Source organism: Ochlerotatus camptorhynchus, unplaced genomic scaffold (genome assembly GCF_037179485.1).
Source record: "Ochlerotatus camptorhynchus isolate MF236.1 unplaced genomic scaffold, CSIRO-AGI_Acam_v1.1 ptg000286l, whole genome shotgun sequence".
NCBI lineage: Eukaryota > Metazoa > Arthropoda > Insecta > Diptera > Culicidae > Ochlerotatus > Ochlerotatus camptorhynchus.
Window position 1 is genome coordinate 186,198 of NW_027040775.1, and position 20,445 is coordinate 206,642.

General features: G+C 37.6%; 1 protein-coding gene across 4 annotated transcripts in view; it reads right to left on the reverse strand.

The window, feature by feature from the left end:
* Nucleotides 1–379: 379 nt before the first annotated feature.
* The window catches only part of Graf (GTPase regulator associated with FAK), a 110,610-nt gene continuing 90,544 nt past the window's right edge, over nt 380–20,445 (reverse strand). For all 4 annotated transcript variants that reach the window (XM_065228337.1, XM_065228338.1, XM_065228341.1 and 1 more), the window contains 10 exons: nt 17,766–17,889; nt 17,607–17,704; nt 17,362–17,538; nt 17,195–17,308; nt 16,875–17,100; nt 16,701–16,806; nt 16,433–16,630; nt 15,218–16,150; nt 15,069–15,148; nt 380–5,326 (listed from right to left, as the gene is read on the reverse strand). In XM_065228337.1, the coding sequence (XP_065084409.1) occupies nt 5,235–5,326; nt 15,069–15,148; nt 15,218–16,150; nt 16,433–16,630; nt 16,701–16,806; nt 16,875–17,100; nt 17,195–17,308; nt 17,362–17,538; nt 17,607–17,704; nt 17,766–17,889 (2,148 nt within the window). In that variant the 3' untranslated portion in view covers nt 380–5,234. The remainder of the gene's footprint in view (nt 5,327–15,068; nt 15,149–15,217; nt 16,151–16,432; nt 16,631–16,700; nt 16,807–16,874; nt 17,101–17,194; nt 17,309–17,361; nt 17,539–17,606; nt 17,705–17,765; nt 17,890–20,445) is intronic.

A 20,445-nucleotide genomic window follows, 5' to 3' on the forward strand; every position in this document is an offset into this window, starting at 1 on the left:
GGAATAATCACTATCTGTTAAATAAACCGCCTAAAGCTGTCCTGGCCACTGGTGAGCATGTAGAAGGAATATTATTAGAAAATTGTGCCTGAAAAAATGAAATTATCTTATGAATTTTCATAGAATTTAAACAATTTCTTCATGCATAGGATTATAGGTCAACCGTTGAAATTTTTGTAGGATTATAGAAAGATTTATTTTCTGGTCAAAATTGTGGGATTTCATTCGAGTTTCGTTAGGGTGGCCATCTTCCCCACTTTCGCCTACCTAGCTTTTAGCTTAGATACAGAAACTTTTGGAACCCTTATGTTTGAAAATTACGTAGATTTACAAATTTTGTGTGATACCTCACTATCAAATATAAGAAAAGCAACCGTGGATTTGCAGATTGTAGATTTTATTTTTTCTTTGACTGTATTTTCACATACCGAGGAATCATTCATCGAGATACTTGTATAAATAAAATAATACATACACATCTTTCAATGTTTTCTCTGGTTTCTGTAGTCATAAAAGTTCTCTCAACTGACTTCAAAAAGCATAAAATTAAATAACAATATATTCATACATGTTAATTCCTAGTCCGTTATTCACAAGATTGATTAGCTTTTTGTAAATGTTTAGAAATATAACCAAACCGGAAACAAATCTTCTTGTATCTAGCGCGAAGTCTCCATTACATCATAATACTTGGCTACACAAATTTGTTGGTCTCTGCTGTTTTTAGTCAGAGGTGATCAGGCATCAGGCATTTCCTAATACGGTGACTCCATCAAAAGTATTTTAAAATATTTATCAGTAGGTTGCTAAAATTCAACAATAAGAGCAAACATAATAACTAAAACTATACAACTTATTTACAAATAATTAAACTGATGGTAAAACATGGAGGAGAAACCACAAAAGAATAAAACAATTTAAAATTATGTTTTTGCTAATACGATAGGACCAATTCTTCTCTGATTTTGTGAATATATCACAGGCCTTCTTGTAGATATTGAGAAGTAATTGGGTAAAATAAAATAAAAATACTTTTTTTTCTCTAGGATGAATCAAGAAGGAAACTAGGTTTTAAATAAACTCAGGGAATGTTTTGTTTTTTTTTTTCACCAGCTCAGTACTAGAAATTTATCCAAAACTTTAAACTAACGCCGTTAGCAAAAGAAAAGTCACATAAAAAAGAGTCGAATTGTACGAGGAAAAACAGTGACTAAGAGGGAATGGTTAAAACTTTGGGCTAAGAATAAGTTAACTCTGTCAAGCAGCGCAACAACACATGGCTCAGTTGGTACAATTGTTCTCCGATGACGAGTAATTTTCATGTCAATTGTATAATCGAAGATTTTCAGATGAGCTCCAAAATTCTAGACATAGGACATAATAGTTTGTTTATAAGAAATGAATTCTGTTTGTACGTCATATGGCAACTCATTATAGAAAGGAAATTTTGACTTTTATCCTTACCAGGAAGGAAATTCGCAGTGATACTTATGTTAAGAATTTTATACTACAAACTATGAAAACTCAAGCCGATGCAGCGTCTACGTATTGGTAATCAGATACACCCATTTTAGAAAAAGAAAATACAATAGAAAATCTAGTAGAAAACACACGCTCCCGATAAAAATCTCCCTAACGGTTTTGGTTGCATTTGTCAATGGAATCGGTTTTCCGCTATTTTAGAGTTTCATATTCTAGTATTTTGCCCATAATTTGTCTTCTTTTATACACTTATGACACTAAACTTAATGCTAGAAGTTTATTTCTTCTGGTGTCATTGTTTTCCACATATTTTTCGCCTTCTCATATTAGTTACTATTTTAGGCTTCATCGCCAAAGAGCGTAGCATTTTTGATTGGAACGGAGAGGTAGGAAATTGTGAAAGTTATTTATAGATAAAAAAATACGTCAACAAGAATCATAATTTCAAGCTTATTTTTTGCTTCGTTACTAATGTAAGATTATCACATTGTTTTTTTTTTTGTTAGAAAGAATGGAACATGACTAGTTTTTTTTTTATCATGCGGATAAAGAGGACATTTTACATGAGAAGCTAAGTTAGACAAAACGTAAAATTATGGTGATTCACGAAAAATATAGTGAGGATAGGAGGGTGCAAAACATTTAGGAAATGCTACGTAATGTGGAGATGAAGCCTGTCATGTTTTATATCTTAATAGCTTATTTAATAATAATGTACATATATTACACTAAAACAGAAGTGTACCCTAGGTTTTGTGTTTGTTTTAGGTGAATGTTACTCGTTTGTTACTTTGTGTAGTCTACGATGAGAGCCTATAGGGCGACAGTGCATTTAGGAGTGTTTAGCTGCTCATAGTTGATGAAACTAACTACCAGCCGATATAAACAAAAGTGTACCACATTCCACGAGGATTTCAAAGTACATGGGACAATTATGGGTATAACGGCAGTTAAGCTATAAGAATCAAATAAAATATAAATTGCTATCATGATGGTACCAGTAGATGCTCCAATATCTCAAAGCGCTATCATACCAAGATTTGAGAGGAAGATAAATTACCGGAGGAGTGGATGGAAGTTATTGTGTGTCCAATCTACAGAAAAGCCTACAAGCTGAATTGCTGCAACCTGCAACTACCTCACGATCACACTGCTGAGCGCCGCCTTTAAGGTTTTCTCCCAAATATTATGCCGAGAATTCGGAGGACAATAGCAAGCGTGATTCATGGGTGCGATTCGGCAGCTGCGACAGAACTGCCACGGATATAACGTGCCCACACATCATTTGTAAATCGATTTTAAATCAGATTATGTACGAATACGGGTTTTCCGGATAAACTGACGCGATTCGTCAAGTTATCGATGGATCGAGTGATGTGCGTTGTTCGACTATCGGGGACACTCTCGAGTCCCTTCGAACCTTGATGAGCTTTTGTGTCTGCTTTTCAACACCACTTTGGAAGGAGTGATAAGAAGAGCGTAGCTAGACATATATTATACACGACTGGTACAATCTTTAGGAAGCCCGTTCAGGTTGAATTCCAGCGGATTGCACATTAACGCATCAAGATGAAATACATGAGATGAGGATGGTAGTTCAGATTGACGACGATTAAATCGTGGTGATCAAAGAGTTCGTGTATTTAGGCTCATTGGTGACCTCCGATAATGAGACCAGCAAAGAAATTTGAACATACATTGTAGCTTACTCCGGAGAACGCTCTGGTTGAATTGACTACACAAAACGTTGATTTGACCGGTAATCCTCTCGGTCGCGAGACCTGGACTATGCTCGTGCAGGATCAACTTGGTGTTTTTCAATGGAAGGTGGAAATCGGCCAAAATCGGGTAACTGCGGTGGACTGGGAACGTTGTTAGAATGTCAGGCGATAACCTGGTGAAAATGGTTCTCGAAAATGACCCGACCGAAACTAGACGAAGATGCGCGCAGCGGCAAGGTAGATCGCCAGAGTGGAAGGCAACCTCCAGAGTCTCCGCAGTCACCGTGGCTGGCGACATGGACCAAGTGCAATAGATACGACTTCTATAAAGGGTAAGGTGGGACAAGATGGGTCTACTTGATTAATTTTTTTTTAGTTTTTCAACACCAACAGGCTCAATGTAGCCCCAATACTGTTTTGAAAAAGCATTGGGATTAAAATAAACCATTTGATATTAACAAACAAATGTATTATTTGACCAATCTTACCCCATCTTACTCTACAGTAAAGGACAACCAGACCATAGACAAAAACATTTATCAACTAAAAAAAAAAACCGATAAAAATTGTCAATTAAAATTGAAAATTAACAGCAAATAAACGGGCTCGAAAAAAAAAATAAGACTTTCAACACAAACATATAAATATGCTAAACTGATAGGTACATTCACATGTTAAAAAAAAGACAACGGGGTGACACCAAATATTCAATAAATATTTCTCCTGAAATCAAATTGCTGTTAGATGTGCTTGAAAACCGTTTGAGGAAAAACAAACGAAAACAATGGAAAATATAATGCTAGAAAAGGGTTATGATTCATAGCGACTCTTCTAAGCCCTTTCGAAAAAAAAACCTAGTTGAAAGCACTATTTGACATTCAACTTAGTAGGTGTATGTGTTGGACGGTGCATAGATAATTTTGTTCCGTGACGTTCAAACGTCCAGTTCGATGTGCAAAAAACATACACGGGTTGATGCGAAAATTTCCGTATTTAGGAGACTTCAGTGACATACGGTGGTCGTGTGGTGTAAGATTTCTGTTTCAAGTTATTTACTGTTTTACCATTTATTAACATCATCATATGTGGTTTTTGTTTTGTATTCGACTTGCATAAAGGAATATTTATTACCTCAAAGTTATTGGTGTTTCTTGTTTGTTATTGTGATCCTGCTTGTTTAATTTTAATATTACTCTGTTTTGTACGAAATCCTACTAACAATCGATTTCATACACTGGCATTAGGCTGAAAATTGATATTATCATTCACCTCTAAGTCATTCGATGTTGTCTATTAGAATTACTTGCATTCGGTTCATAGTGCCTGATATTTCGTATGAACGGACATTTTTATTGGATATTCCGTCTAGATTGCTACCGTTACGATCCGTTACACAGCGACCATATATTCTATTGTAAGTACGAAAAAATGGATCGTTTAGCCCTATTTGGAATCTCTCTACCTCTAAAATATTTCAGCGATAAAATCAATAAAATTTTAGCAAATATGTTATAATCATTGTGCCAATACCAAGAATTGGGATAACAGCCTTTATTCAAGTTTATTTGTTACGAGAGTTTATTTGTGATTGAATGAGTGATGAAAAATGGACCGTATGATATATGTTTTTCTTCAATCGGCAAATGTAATTTGTAGTCTTAGTATTTTATCGCCTTTTTGTTCAATCTACTGAGTAAAGTTTTCAAAAAGAAAAATACATAAGAAAATTCTTTAGTAAAAATACATAAGGATTTTGCACAATCTGTCGGGATATTGAATATGATGTCCTGGTATTTCCTACACCTTTCCTATGAAGTTTTCAGATCTTCGTTACAACGTCGTTACGTTGTGTAAGACGAATCTGGATCCCTTTAATACGCTACAGCCCTTCATCTCATTTCTACACTTAACAGGTATTCGATAACTACACAATATATGGTACCTTTCTGTTGAACATACAACTCGGCTAAACGATTGCAGGCTCACTTGTTTGTTATTTGGTGATTTAGTGGTAAACAGTTGCCATTCGGATTACTTCAGGACTTCTACGTAGTTTTCTGGAATCAAACCTGACTTGCCGTTGAGGGTGCCCTCCAGCCAGCCTGGTTCGTTGGAACGTTTAACTGAAAGAAAAAGAAGAAAGAAGGGTTTTGTAAGATAAAAGAATCACAATTTTTTAACCTTTTTAAGCCTTGTTCAGAGTGCAGATTTATAACATGTTATAATAATTATCGACAAAAAAAATGTCATCAAGATAGGCTTATAACAGTGGCGTCGCCTTAACCTCAATCTACCTGTGCACCAACTCTTAAAACATAAACAATTATCAAAATATTGCTTGCAATGGATAGATATCGAGTTAACTAGAAGATTAAGTTAATTTTCAACCGATTCGAGTATGAATATGGCATTAAATATGTTTTTGAAAGTTGGTGCATAGGTAAAAAGTGAGGTTACGCGACGCCACTGGCAACAACTGCTCAGTCTGGCCAGTGTTTGATGCCTTGTTCGGACTACTGAGTTATAACATGTTACAAGGGTGTTATAATAATTATCGACAAGAAAAACGTCATCAAACGTCACCCTTGTAACATGTTAGACCTATATAGCCTGATAGTACGTTCAGACTACAGAGTTATAACATGTTTTAGCGCTATCTTGATGGTGAATACTGTGTTGCAATTATTTGACAACCGTTATAACATGTTATAACTGCTCAGTCTGGCCAGCGTTTGAACCAGAGTCCATGTTATAATAATATACGCCTTTTTAGGATGTGAACCATTTGTCGAGTAAAGTTTAACTCGTGGTTAAAAGTGACATTTCGAAAGTTATTTCTTATGTTCGAAAATCCCCGTGCTGTCGATCGACCGGTTTTCGAGCCACGGTCGTCAAAATTTAACTTCTTGTCTGTCAGAAGTAACCACGCTCGGATAGCAGGGTTAATCGATAACTTTTCATCTGTCAATTTTTAACCAAAAGTTAAAATAATCCACCAAATGGTTCAGAGCCTTAGGGTGTGAACCATTTGCCGAGTTAAATTTAACTCGTGGTTAAAAGTGACATTTCGAAAGTTATTTTCTATGTTCGAAAATCCCCGTGCTGTCGATCGACCGGTTTTTGAGCCACAGTTGTCAAAATTTAACTTCTTGTCTGTCAGAAATAACCATGCTCGGATAGCAGGGTTAATCGATAACTTTCCATCTGTCAAATTTTAACCAAAAGTTAAAATAATCCACCAAATGGTTCAGAGCCTTAATGCACCACCAATGTAGAGTGCGCCACGCGAGTTCGAGAAGAAACGTCAACCAAACCGTTTGTTTACATCAGAATAAGTATTTTCCCAACGCAAATAACAGCATTTTTCATTCAAAATCTTGCCAATTTCCATCGGTAATTGTCTTATTGTACGATTTTCCACAAATCTGAACTGATTTGCACCTTAACTATTCACACTCAAAAAATCTGGAAGATTATAACCAATAAGGCACTTTTCTAATTTTCCATTTTTTTTAACAAAAATTTTCCTGAACACCAGCAGGATCTTTTCAAAAACGTTACATAATTAAATTTTTCAACTGTAGATTAAGTTTTGCAGCATCTCAGATGAATCAATTTATCAGAAAAAATAAAAAAAGTGTTCCGCTTCCTATGTCTCAAGGCAAAAATGTATGCTCACAACACTCTTTTGGACGTTCTCCTATTCACCACCAGAGGTTGAATCGATCGTTTAGTTTCTATTAAAAACGCCTATTAAAACATATAATATTATAACATCGACTCTGGTCTGAACAGGGGCCATACATATACCACTTGGACAGAAAAAGCATGATTATTGGCATCCTATGATTTTCAAATCCGGTAGTTACAAACAGCTTTGCTTGCTCCTCAGCGTTGTTTATTTTAATTTTATATAAAACTAGCTGAACCCCGTGCAAGCGTTGCTACGCTTGCAACTAAATGAACAAAAATTTAATAGAATAATTATGCAGAAATTTCTTTTTTTTTTCTTTGGTTTGTTTTCCGGGCTGAGCACCAATGCTACCGATGCCAGGGAGGCAGCTCCCACACCTGGACCCTACCTATCGACCCATCAACTCATGAACCGGGGACCAACGGCTTTACTTCCCGGCGTGATCAGAGATGTTATGCGTCAGAACATCCCGGCGGCGCCGACTGGGATTGAACCCAGGCCTGCTGGGGTGAGAGTTAATCACGCTTACCACTACACCACTATGCACAAGGGAAGCAGATGAAGGCTAGTCGGAGTGATGATATAGAGAAACTATCCTCAACAGTTCAAGTATTTCAACTTGTCCACATTTGTACTCCCTACCCGAGCAAAGTACAGCATCAAAATGACAGCAAATTTAAATCAAGTTTTGATATCAACATCAAACTGAAATCATAATTTGATTTCAGTTTACGCAATTAATCATGTTTTGTTGTTTTTGACATTATCCACATCCAGAGGGCCAGTCACTTAGAATGTATGAGAATGGTAGGAAACCATTTGGAAATGCATGAAAATTTTCAGTTTTTATTCATTATCGTCTTTATGAGTAGTTCTAAATAAAAATCTAAACAAAAATTGCACGAGTACATTACTATGGTGATAAGGTAAACACTCGTTTATTTGTTTCCTTCTGTGAAAGCATGTTTAGTCACAAATCGTGGATTTTCTGATATTCTCCATACTGCAAAAATGATTTTCCTACCACTGAAGGGGCGACATCTCTCGGATCTTCTCTATAGCTACTACTCAAATCATATAATTAATTGACAAATTTGATACCTAATTTTGTTTTCATTTTACTGTACATTTGCTCTCCAGAAATATGTTGTTGCGGGTTTGTTTTCATTGCCTTAGCATAACATCAAATTGATTACTTGTTTTGTTATCAACAGGAAAAATTAATATAAAATTGTGTTTTCAGTTTGCTCTCACTGATAGCAGAAATAGTTTTCAATGTGATGTCACAGAAAGATTTTTTTGCTCTCAATTTTGATATTTTAACCGTTAAAACGACCAAAACGACAGCAACCTGAGTAATCATTATCAGCGAAATCATAATATCAAATTTAGATTTCAATTTGATCTCAGACTTTGCTCGGGTATGGGGGTGGATATCCCGTTCTCAGTATATGAAATCACTTCAATGTGTTCAAGGATAGCCAAGAAACAGCAATGGAGGCATTTAAAAAAAAAACTACAGTATGAAAAAAAACAATTATGTTTACCATAGAAACAGAACGTTGAATTAGCTTAAGTATCAAGTTTTCACCATCAAACTAAATCCACCGGTTAATTTAGCTGTTTGAAAGCACATTAAGCTGGTTTTTAACTGTATACCGTAATATTTGGCTGTGTAAGCTATTCTACAGCAAAACATATTGTTTAGAGACTTTGTTCGATGTATTTCCTATTGTTGCAATTTACGATATGATAATACACAAATGCATTATACAGGGTGATTCAGAATACCTGTCACCGATTTCACGAGTATGCAACTCTCAATTGGTAAAATGGGTATAATATAAGACTAACCCACAAAAATAAAAGTTCTATTTTCCCACGGGCCAATCCCTAGATTTGTTCATTGAGGTGAGAAAATCATTCTCTGAAAGTTTCAGCTCAATTGATTGTAACATGACCTGGCGCTTTTAGTTTGAATTTTGTATGGGGAATATGGATAAAATCAAGGGGGACGACTCTATCTACGATGCAAAAAAGATTGTGTTTTGCTGTGACTAGCTGCGCGCAAGCTGAGTAGATAGAAAGAAGATTGATGACGATTCTGAAGATTTCCTGCAAAAATATGATGAGCGATGCAATTAGATGCGACAAGTGAAAGATGATTTTTCGAAGATTGATTCGCTAGTGTGAGATTTGTTGAGCATCTAAACTTGAGATTTAGATGTGTCGCCCCCCTCGGATAAAATACATGAAAAAATGACACCCCTATACTCTTTCGATCATAAAAAAGCTTCATTATTCTTGACTTGCATCAGATTTTCAAAACTTTTCTGAACCCTGCAAAAGGATCCAAGTGTGCTGTGCTCATAAACGGACGTGTTTTTTTTTCTCACGTCAATTTTTTCCATTATTTTGAATTTGTCGTTATTGCTGGTGATTCGGGAGTGGACCAATTGATCGTTTAAGTCATATTTAGTGTGATTTATTGGGACTTTGCGAGAATAGACAGCGTTTCCGATTAGGACTCGCGGATTTGGCCGGGTGGCTGAGCGCTACTGATTGAACGGTGGAAGGTTAATGGAGACAAAGATGAAGAATAAAAACATGTCTTTGGTGTGAGGAGAGATTTCCTAGAGAACAAGTAGGGATAGGGAGGAAGTGGTGAAAACAAGTATTAATACGCTATCGATATTGTTTTAAGAAGGAGAATGATTCAGAGAAAAATTAACAGTGACCCTTCCAGTGAACAGAAATGTTTACGATAACCACGAGCACCTGGTGGTATTGCGGAGGCAGAGTTTGGTGAGATCAATCTGATTATAAATCAATTTTAAATCTAATTTCCATATACTACTAAATACGTGCCAGATTTGGAAACTTCACGTTTCAAAATCTGGAAGTGTGTTTGCAGTACTATTATCCATATGATAACGGTAGTGTTTACATGCGGGGCTTATTGTAAGTGAAAGTAGCCACGGAATGGAGGGCGTGACTCTCCAGACATTCTGAAATGGGTTGCTGAATCGGCAATAGAGCTTTCACCTTCTAACTCCACACACACATCAACCTCATATTTGCATTACAGATGCTTCTTGCTGTATAAAAGTATTTTAAATGCAAATCTGTTATAACTGAGCAAAACAGACACAACCAAAAAAGAATAACAAAGGAGCAAAAGGAGACTCAACTAGAAGCCATCAGGTACAATATTCAAGAAGAGATACGAAAAACATCGAAAAGTGATAGAGAAAGAGAGAAAAGAGTATTCCAACTACAGATGCCGATTATTCAACAGGACTCAACGAGAATCCAGCTGACAAAGATTCAGCAGCAAGGACACAATACATAAGCGGTGAGATCTAATTCATTACAACTAGATATAAAAATATAAAATGCATCCTACTAAATTAGACCTGTGCGCCGCCGCGCCACGCCGCCGCCGCCGAAGTAAAATCTTCCACGCCGCCGAATAAATTTATGTCACGCCGATGACAAATCCCTTTAGGTTAAATTTATCTTGAACGCGTTGAAATTAGCGTGTGGTGCAGCGATTGTCATTTACACACTAAGATTTTTTTACAGGAGTCAGTATTTTTTTTACTGGGTTTTTGAATTGCTGAAAAAGTCGGTAAAAATTCAAATGACCGTTATCCGTAAGGAATCAATGAAATCGACCAATTTTATTTTCTATCAATAAATGAGGTTAACAGAACTAAGTATGTTCAAGTTCCGAACAAATTTCCCCATCAATAAATTTTCCACAGATTTTTAAACTTTTACCGAACAGTTTCGCAATTCAAAAACTCAGTAAAACCGTACTGACTCGATTAGTGTGTAGTCTTTTGACGTTTGTTCGCACTTTCTCGATCTAGCACACAGGAATGAATAATTCAAGTCGGATTTACATAAAGGAGAATAAGTGAATATAGGGTATCCCAGAATGTCTAAGCACGACTTTCGAACACCCCTGCTTGTTTTAGATGCCGTTTAAACAACTGTTTATCACGCTGAATTATTGTTTACATTTCGACCAACAGTTTCGTGTATCGCAAGTTGCGGTTCTTTACATTTCCGTGACAATGCGAAGCATTTCTCCGGAAAAGCGCAAACAGATCGTGCACAAATGATGTACTATACCCATTTTCTTTTAAATATCATTATTAAGGAAACTTTCAGCCCAATTCCCAACATTTCTCTGAGTAAATTAGCGAAATTGGAAGGTGTAAGCATCGGAGCCGTTCGAAACGCGATTCAGAAGTATGGTGATGAAGCAACTTTCCAGGACAAGCAAAAATCTGGAGGTAAACCGAACCCTTTTGACCAAAATCTAAACCGGAAAATCGTGCAAGCTTTCACTCGCAAGAAAAGGCAGGGCTGGTAGCAGGTCACTTTTTAGTGACTTGGTCACTATTTTGAAGCCAGTCACTAAAAAGTCACTTTTTACACCAAAAAGTCATTAAAGTCACTATTTCCCTAAAAATAGCCACTAAAGTCACTTTTTCACTACTAAAATAGAGTGAAATTTAAAAATATCAACAATATGTTTAAATTGAGTACTTAGCACTAAAGTCTAAAGTAGTTTTGACAAAATATACATATCTGTTAAAAAAAATTAAAATTTTAAACAGGGTGATCAGTGAACCGCAAAACTTTTGAACACCAGGAAAACTATTGGGAAATGCCTTCAAATTCGATTAAAAATCGGGGAAAATATACCTCCATTCCCAGAAAATACATTGTAAACCTTGGAAATTTGCCAAATGTATTTGTCTGTGATAGATTTTCAAATGTCTTTCAAGGATGATTAAGAACTTTAAAAAATCCAAAGTATATTTTAATAGAATTTTGAAGGATATCAGAGAAGAATACCAAAGTACAGACTACGAAAGTCTCTTGTGAAATTAAGTGCTCTGAGGACCGATTTCTTCATCTCCACTTAAATCTTACGCCAGGTTAACCTATATAGTTAAACTTGGCTTAACACATACAAGCGTCGCTTTTGATTATTGTTTAAATTATCAGAGACGCAAAATTTAGCTCCGACACAATTTTGGAAATAATTCCAATATAATTGAGAGTGCATTTAACGAGAGTTCTGAGAAAAATTCTATGATGATTAGTTGAGGATTCTAGGTCCAATTCTAATAAGAATTGAGGGGGTTAGAAAAGGGGTGTAAGTGTGTAAGTGACTTTGATCGATTCTCTTCACCGACTTTTTCTTTTGACAGTCACAGCTTTACAAACAGATTTTGCGCTGTTTCTCCCACATAGTTTGATAAAGGAGGTTCTCATCTTGCATCCAGAATGGCACACGAATCAAGGAATTATTATCGAAAGAGAAAGTCGATGAAGAGAAGCCGAAGTGTTTGACGACGCGGATAAGTTGGTTTTTTTTTCAAAAAAAAATCGGTAAAAATGCTATGGGCAAGCCATTCGTGAGTGTGGTATGCTTTCCGAGCCGTTTATGACAACGGAGATAATGACAGCCGATGTTTACGTGCGTGAGTGTTTAAACGGATTTGGCGTCGGTTAATTACTCCAAGGACACGATAGCCTGGTATAAAGCCAACAAGGTCCAATTCGTACCCAAGGAGATGAATCCGTTAAACTGTCCCCAGGCCAGGCCAATCGAAACTTTTTGGGCCCTGACCAAAGCATACTTGCGGACACATGTAAAGGCAACGGATTCTGTTACAAAGTTTGTGAAAGACTGGGAAAAAGTATCCATCCGACCACTATTTAACGAGTAGACAGCTAATTGCCTGGACACATCTTTTCCCAGTCCGGTATAATATGGTTTATAAAACCATTTTTGCAGACTAAATATCACTAGGTTGTAAGCTAATACTTCCAAGAAATTTGGATCTACGCTTGTGTAATGCACCACAACTGCAGAACAGATGCTCCGAGGTTTCACGTTCCAAATTACAGACACGACAGATATTACTCTGAACCCGACCAATGTTCTTCATGTGATATCTACTAGGACAGTGCCCAGTTACTAGGCCAGTGTATATACTAAGAGCTCTTTTATTGAGCTCTAAGAGCTTTTTGGTGTATGTTATATTAGGAGTTATAAATCTTTTCGGCTGGTTGCAGTTTGTGACAGTCATCTAATTGGCCATCATCCTTTGCTCTTCCCAGCATTTAAGTTCCATTTTTACCGTACAGTATGATATTCCACAGTATGGCTCACTTTTGGAAAATGTCCCATCGCAACTGAAATATTTGTCCCGGGGCCAAAGATTCCTGCATCTGTTCGTATTCCAATTTTTGAGCCATCTGTGAAAAATATGATTGAGCCTTGACGAATGTTAGGACCACCAGTTTCCCAATCCGAACGTGCCGTTTCACAAACGTTGAAGGGAATTTCATAGTTGTCCTCTGGTTTCATCCAGTCTCCATTCATACTCATCACTGGTCCTCTTTGGATGTATTGTAACCCTAGTAGTGTTACAATTCAATTGTAGAAACTTATATACGACTTATTACAGTCATAAACAAGTTGCTGTAACTTATTGTGATGAAAGTGTGCTACTCGGGAAGATGCTTAGATGACCAACAAGATCACCTGGCACATGTTCATGAAAGGGCAGCAGATTGAGGATTGCTTCTAATGCTTTTTATGGGGTGCTACGCACCGCACCCGTTATTGCAATGCATGCTAGACGTTGAAGTTTTGCTAGTTTCCTCTGTACAGTAGCCTCTTTTGATTCTGACCACCACACTAACGCAGCATGAGAGTTCAGATTACTCAAATTCGCGAAATCGTAGATCACTCATAGATTGAATAATTTTTCCGACGCTTTTCTGAGGAAAACTTCTCGAATATGAGAAAAACTGATTGAGGTTTTAATCAGTCTTCTAGTACACTTCTAACCTGTGTACAATTTTCTTAATTTTTCCCTGTAATCGAGAAGTTTTCCCCGGGAAAGTGTCGGAAAATTTACTTAAACTCTGAGTGACCTACGTTTTAGCGATTTCCAGTAATCTGAAATCAAATATGGGTAGCATTTTTTGTCAATGTGCGATTGGTTTGGAAAGATTTTTTTTTTTCTAAATCAGGTGAAATAAACTCACGCCGACCCACGCCGCCACGCCGCCGCCGCCGAAATCAAACGGCGTGACGCCGCCACGCCGCCGCCGCCGGCAGAAAATAACATATCACGCCGCCGCCGAAAATATTTTGATCGGCGCACAGGTCTATACTAAATACGTCCATCTACAAAGCAGGAATTGCTTTGATGATGGAAGTGTATACGCAGTACCAATATACATTTTATATCAGTACTACGTATATGCGGGGCTTGTTGTAAGTGAAAGTAATCTCGGAATGGACGTGAGTGGCCAGGCATTCTGAAATGGTTTACTGAATCTCAACAGAGATAACACCTTTCAACTTCCGGGCTAAAATTGTTGGCAATGGGATCAGTATAAGATAATAATAGATTATATTGCTAACATTTTTCTTCCATAAAAACACTGCCGGACAGTGGAAGTTGGATTGTATATATATTCATATACATACATATACATACATACATACATACATACATACATACATACAAAATTAGTTGTTTGTGTTCAATGCTAACTAATTATTAGATAATGTTGTAAAAATTCAAATGTTTTACCTTGTTTACAAGAAACATAAAAAAGTGAAATCTAATGACGCATGAAACTTGAAGTTGTTATAAAAAATAGTGTTGAGGAGAACTCTGGCTGGCATTTGTAAGCCGTTTAAAAACTGTATGTTTTCCATCATTTTGCTACAATTTTGAAAGGGGGCGATTCCGGCGTAGTGGATACCATCCATACCTCTCACGCTAAAGTTACGAGTTCAAATCTCATCCCCGGACAAGTCACAAATGACCCAGGAGTGTTAAAGTGACTATAATTAAAAAAAAAACCAAAAAATTTTAATTCCAATTTAATGCAAAATAAATTACTATTACATTTTACTTCATATCAAAGCATAATGTCACAAACAACAGTATATAATTGAAGAAAGATTGTTGTACTAGTTACTCCTCTGTGTTTCGATCAAAATTTATAGTTAAGATCAACACTGGTGCATTCAAGGAGTTAACAATCAAATGCTGCGATCGATCTCTTATATTTTTCAAGAGCTAGTACCTAAGAAAAACAAATCGTTATCGATTACTTACCATTGGTAATGATTTGATTGGGTTCGAATGAGAGTTCTCCGTCATTCTCGGCTAAACATGCGTACAAAGTCCTCACTCGGCTAAAACAATGCAAAGAATTAGATTGCAAAACTGCATCATTGTAAAATATAATAATTTAGGCAACTTACAGATTATCTCTAGGTGTCACTAGTTTAGTATGGCGCGTAAGACCTTTCGTGCGTTGTGTCTTCTTCGGGATATAACCTTGACTAGCATCGTCCCGAATGGAGAACTTACTCAGCGCGCTACTCACGACGCCGATGCTTCCGTTACCCGTACCATACTCCCAGCTAGGCATAACTCGGGTGCTTCCGTATGAATGATTTAAATCTCGACTAGATGAGGAACACACCGACTCGTTTGAACTGCTAGTGGAATTTATTCGGTCGTAGATTGAAAGCTCTTTCCTAGTGCTCGCTAGATTGGAATCACTGCTGGTCATTGGATTGGGATGACCCATTTTGTGCATTGCTGTTGTGGCACCATAAATACTCTCCGAGCCTGCACTACCACCTCGGATCATTGACATTGGTTCAGCTCGGCTGTGTAACAGATGGCTCTGATAGGCGCTCTGATATATTTGACTGCTTCCTCCGCCGTCCTGCCGCCCTAATTGATGGTTGTGGCTGGGCGGCGGACTATTGTGACTACTGATGGTGATTGTGGATGGCGCTGATTTTAGGTAAGTGCTCTCCCGCGTGTCTATACTGATTTCACGAGGTGATAGGGTAGTATCCCGTAACAGGGATGGTGTAGAACTGTTGATCGTAGTTATTATTTTCGGCTTTGCCTCATAGGTGGGATAATGATTTGTTCCTTTACTGTACAGGGATAGTCCATTGGAAATGTTTTGAAGGCTAGATGACATTACTGGTTCGGTGTAGTTTGATTTGGCAACAACCCGCACTACAGGCTGCGAGTAGGTTGAACCGCGATCTTTGCCGTAACCTGCTCCGACAATTCCAATACCACCAACACCACCGCCCCCTCCTCCTCCACCACCACCGATGCCAGCATACGATCGTTGCATAGCTAACGGTGGGCTCGTGTTTGTGTGTGGTCTAAAATGCAATTTTTTAAATTATTTACTAGGCTCTACTACTATTTGACATTCGAGCCTGCTAGCATTCCCTACAAAGGCGTTAAAATTCGCAAATACCTTAAAATATGAAAAGGTTCTCCAAATGATAACGAAAACCGCTTAGAGCAAAATCGCCGCCCATCAGCACAATTCAAAATAAAACTATTCCTTCGCAACAGAAAGTTTCTATTTGCGTAACATATACAAACATGACAGTAAATAGAAGATATTTTTCGCCTAATCACTAGTATATCATACTCACAGATAATCGATGTTTTTGCCGGGCTGCGTTTTGAAAATTTTCTCGTAATTTTCAATCAGCATCTCTATCACAACATTGTTGAACTTGATATCTAATATGGCAGCAACAGTTTCCTCAGCTGCACGCAGCAGTGTTGGTCCGAATACTACGCCTAGGTTGAACACAGACATCTTGTTCTTATCCGATTTTATGGAAACGCTGGAGGATGGAGAGGATAAATAGTGTAAGTTCAAACGAATATATAAAAAAAGGTAAAAGCGACACTTACGATTTCAGATGCCTCACGACAATGTCCAACATTTCAAGATGATTCTTAGGTAGCCTGTGTATCAACTGGTGAACATCATTTATTCGCTGTTGTCGCGTTTCTTGTTCTGTAATTTCAATAAACTAGTATGAAGCAACAAAACAAACAATGAACTATTTCGCAAAAGATACATACTTGCCGAGGCTATAAACGAATGATGCAACCGAAATGTCATCAACGGCTCATTCAGGTTCCTTAAATAATGCTTCAGTGCACTTGCTATCGTCTTACTTTCTAACACATCCGAGCTTTGCTCATCATTGAAAAACATCAATCTATCCTTTTCAGTCTTTTTTCTGTCTAGTCCCATGTTTAATAACTTCGTTATCTTTGTACTCACACCGCCGATTCGGTACAGACCCTGAAAGCGGCGAAAGCGGGTACGTATTAGCAAACAACATTCAAATTTAAAATCAATTAGCATAGCCGTAAATATTTGCTCATCTTTAACAAACCTCTTCCTCCAGGCCCCGTCGTTCCAGTACTTCTATACATTTTCGCACAAACGCGAAACCGACTTCGTCCAGGTTTCCATCCTCGTTGTGATTCGTCGATGGTATCGGGTACGTCTAAAACAATTCAAAAATAAGTCAACCAATTGATCAACGTATGTTAGACATACCGGTTCTTTGCCATCCATCGCATTTAGCCATGCTTTGCGATCTTCTTCGCTAAGCGCCTGAAACGTGTACGTAATCGCAGGCCTTTCGTCAAAGATCAAATCGAAGCAATAACGCTTCTCAAACTCCGAAAGCCTCCGTGTACACGAGGCTAACGTCAACACCTCCGTCGATGATTGCTATTCGAAAATAAGTTAACTTTCGCCATTACGCGAGTATGAAACAAGTGTATTCCAATAGCACTTACCGATCGACCCGACATTTGGTTAAATTGAAGCATGGAGAACTTCTTGTTCTGCTTTTTGTACGTACAATAATATTTGGACCATGTTGCAGTGAACGCCTCTGTTGAATAGAATTTAAACAATTTAGTTGGAATCCTATTGGTCTAACCATTTGTACTTACTCTTTTCCATCAGAAATAGATAGCCCTGCTTGGTGTATTCACTCTCTGGTTTCATTTTGCTCTCCATGTATCTGTGTTTTAGTTCTTGCGCTTTCTGACGAGTTTCATCAAAGTTTTCTCGGGTCTGTTGGGACAACGGAAATTAAGAATATGGAATGCACTATAAGACGCATTGGCGTAGCTATTAATGTAGACTAAAAACTTTCCTTCGGAAATGTAGAAATAAATAATGAGTGGTCCATTTATTATGTCACGCTCCACGGGTGGACGAAAGGTGGGAGGGAAGGAGGTTGTAAATTTGTCCTAAATTTCGCGTGACATAATCAATGCATGGAACCTAATATGTTCTATAAGACCGTTAGCAAAGATATGTTATGCTGCATGCAGGGCTGTGAAGTCGGATCTAAATAACCCGACTCCGGCTCCGATTCAATCAAAATACAATTATAATGTCCTTCAGAGAATTCCGGTTGATTAAGAATTTAATGAAAAGTCACATTGATTGACTATCGAATATATTTTCGGTAGGATACCGGAATGTAAAATTTAGCCTATTAGGCTATTAGGCTCCTTTATCTGTCGTTGAAGCTTAGATTTGTAATCAATCCTACATATTTTGAAATACATTCTATTCTGTTTTTACGCAATTTTTTTCGTCTATATTTTGATCTCAAATTTCAATCACATTTAATGCAGCTTGTTTAAAAAATCACAATCACAAAATCAAAGAAAAATACGATGGTATTACAAATGCTACTAAACAATTACTAAGGACAAAATCGAAAAAAAAATGAAAATCGCGTAAAAACAGAATTGAGTGAAGACACTTGAGCAATGATACTAAATAGCTAATTTTTGTTTTAATTTGTTTGGCTGGTGGCCATACAGCGATCTAACATAACTTTTAACGAAATGCTATTTTTTCTCATAATTCATAGTAATTACTTTTAAGCAAACTGGACATTTTAAATGAAATTGAACAATCTTTCCAACATTCGAATTGCAACAAATTCAAACGATATTAAATAACTTTTAACAAAACTGAAATTAACCGTTAACTTAATCGGTCGTACTTTTAATGAGTGCTGTGAGGGCAGCCGGGGCCTCCCTTAGCTCAGTCGGTAAAGGCGCAGCTACAAAGCAAGACCATGCTGGAGGTGGCTGGGTTCAATTCCCGGTTCGGTCTAGGAATTTTTCGGGTTGGAAAATTTCTCGACTTCCCTGAGCATAGAAGTATGATTGGACTTGCCACACAATCATATCAATGCAAAAATGGTACAGACATCGAAAGCTCTCAATTAACAACTGTGGAAGTGCATCTAGAAGACTAAGTTGAGAGCACGCAATAAGCTAATATGCGATATGCAATAAGCTTAAAATGCGAAGAAGAAGAAGAAGAAGGAGAAAAAGAAGAAGAAGTGAGGGCAGCCGAGCAGAGCGGTCGCATGTTCTCATGATAATTCGATTACATTAGTTTTTCGCATACGTTTTGTTCTCTAGCGTGTTTTTTTTTTGTGATATTTTGAACCGGTGATCGAATTTTATTAGTTCCGGGTCCAGTGCGCTATAGTTTAATTCAATCTAATTAATTTAGTTTTTGCAAACGTTTTGTTCCGCAATTGGTGCTGCAATAGTGCTCGCGGTTGATTTATTGTTTGATGTTTTTTTTTCTTGATTTGGGCTCGGTTCTATAGTCCAAAAGATTTTGTTTACTGAGCTGAAGATCGTGGGGTTCCTCCCAGGCCACTTAACATTACTGAGTTGATAGGGTTGCATCGTTTGCCTACCAGACATTAAAATATCGCAAGTCTTATTCGCGTCAATTTTGGAAATGAATACATTATATCAAAACTACGTTCGCATCACTAATCACACTGAATCCTGATCCAACGAAACTAACCTACCAACAAAATCTCCGCATGACGCAGAGGTAAACACGGTCCCCAAAACAACGAAAGTCATTAAAATATACAGTCCCATTCAATGTGTAATTTCACTGATTCTGATCAATCACGGAGTAGCAACCATTGATATGTGCAGTCAGTCTAGGCTAACATAATCGGTCACCACTTTTAACAAAATTGTTTATAAATATATGCAATGCTACGTTACGGGATGTAAGATCTACCGCATCAAACACTGGCCCGAAGCTCGTCTTTTTGACCTAGGAAGACCTATTAGGATTGCTGAAAAGGTGAGAACCTTTTCAAAACTATGCGGGACATCATAATTCATGTAAGACCTATATTGATTGATGAGATGCGGAACATCACAATTGAATGAGGCTTCTTGTGAAAAGAGCAAGTATGCAACTGTATCGAAAACGAATTACATTTCCATAGTAATGAGGTACTACACATCTAACTGGCACCCTCTATGTTGCTTATCGGGTTGATCTGATCCTCTCGCCACAGTCGTGCCTCTGCAGCTGTCGTTCATCAGTCGTCCCGGCCCTGTGTGTGAGCTTGGAAACGTGGTCTTCCAACCGTACAAAGCAGGCAAGTCCGATCTTCTGATGACCAGATCCATTCCTGACTCGTTCACCGGTTTCAGCACTACAACGATCAACCATGATTCTTCACTTACCAGCATAACTCTGGGACACTACGATGTTAACTCCATGGAAGCCCCTAATCCTCCCATCACAGTCGAGCTTTTCCCGCCTTCGTTCACCAATCAT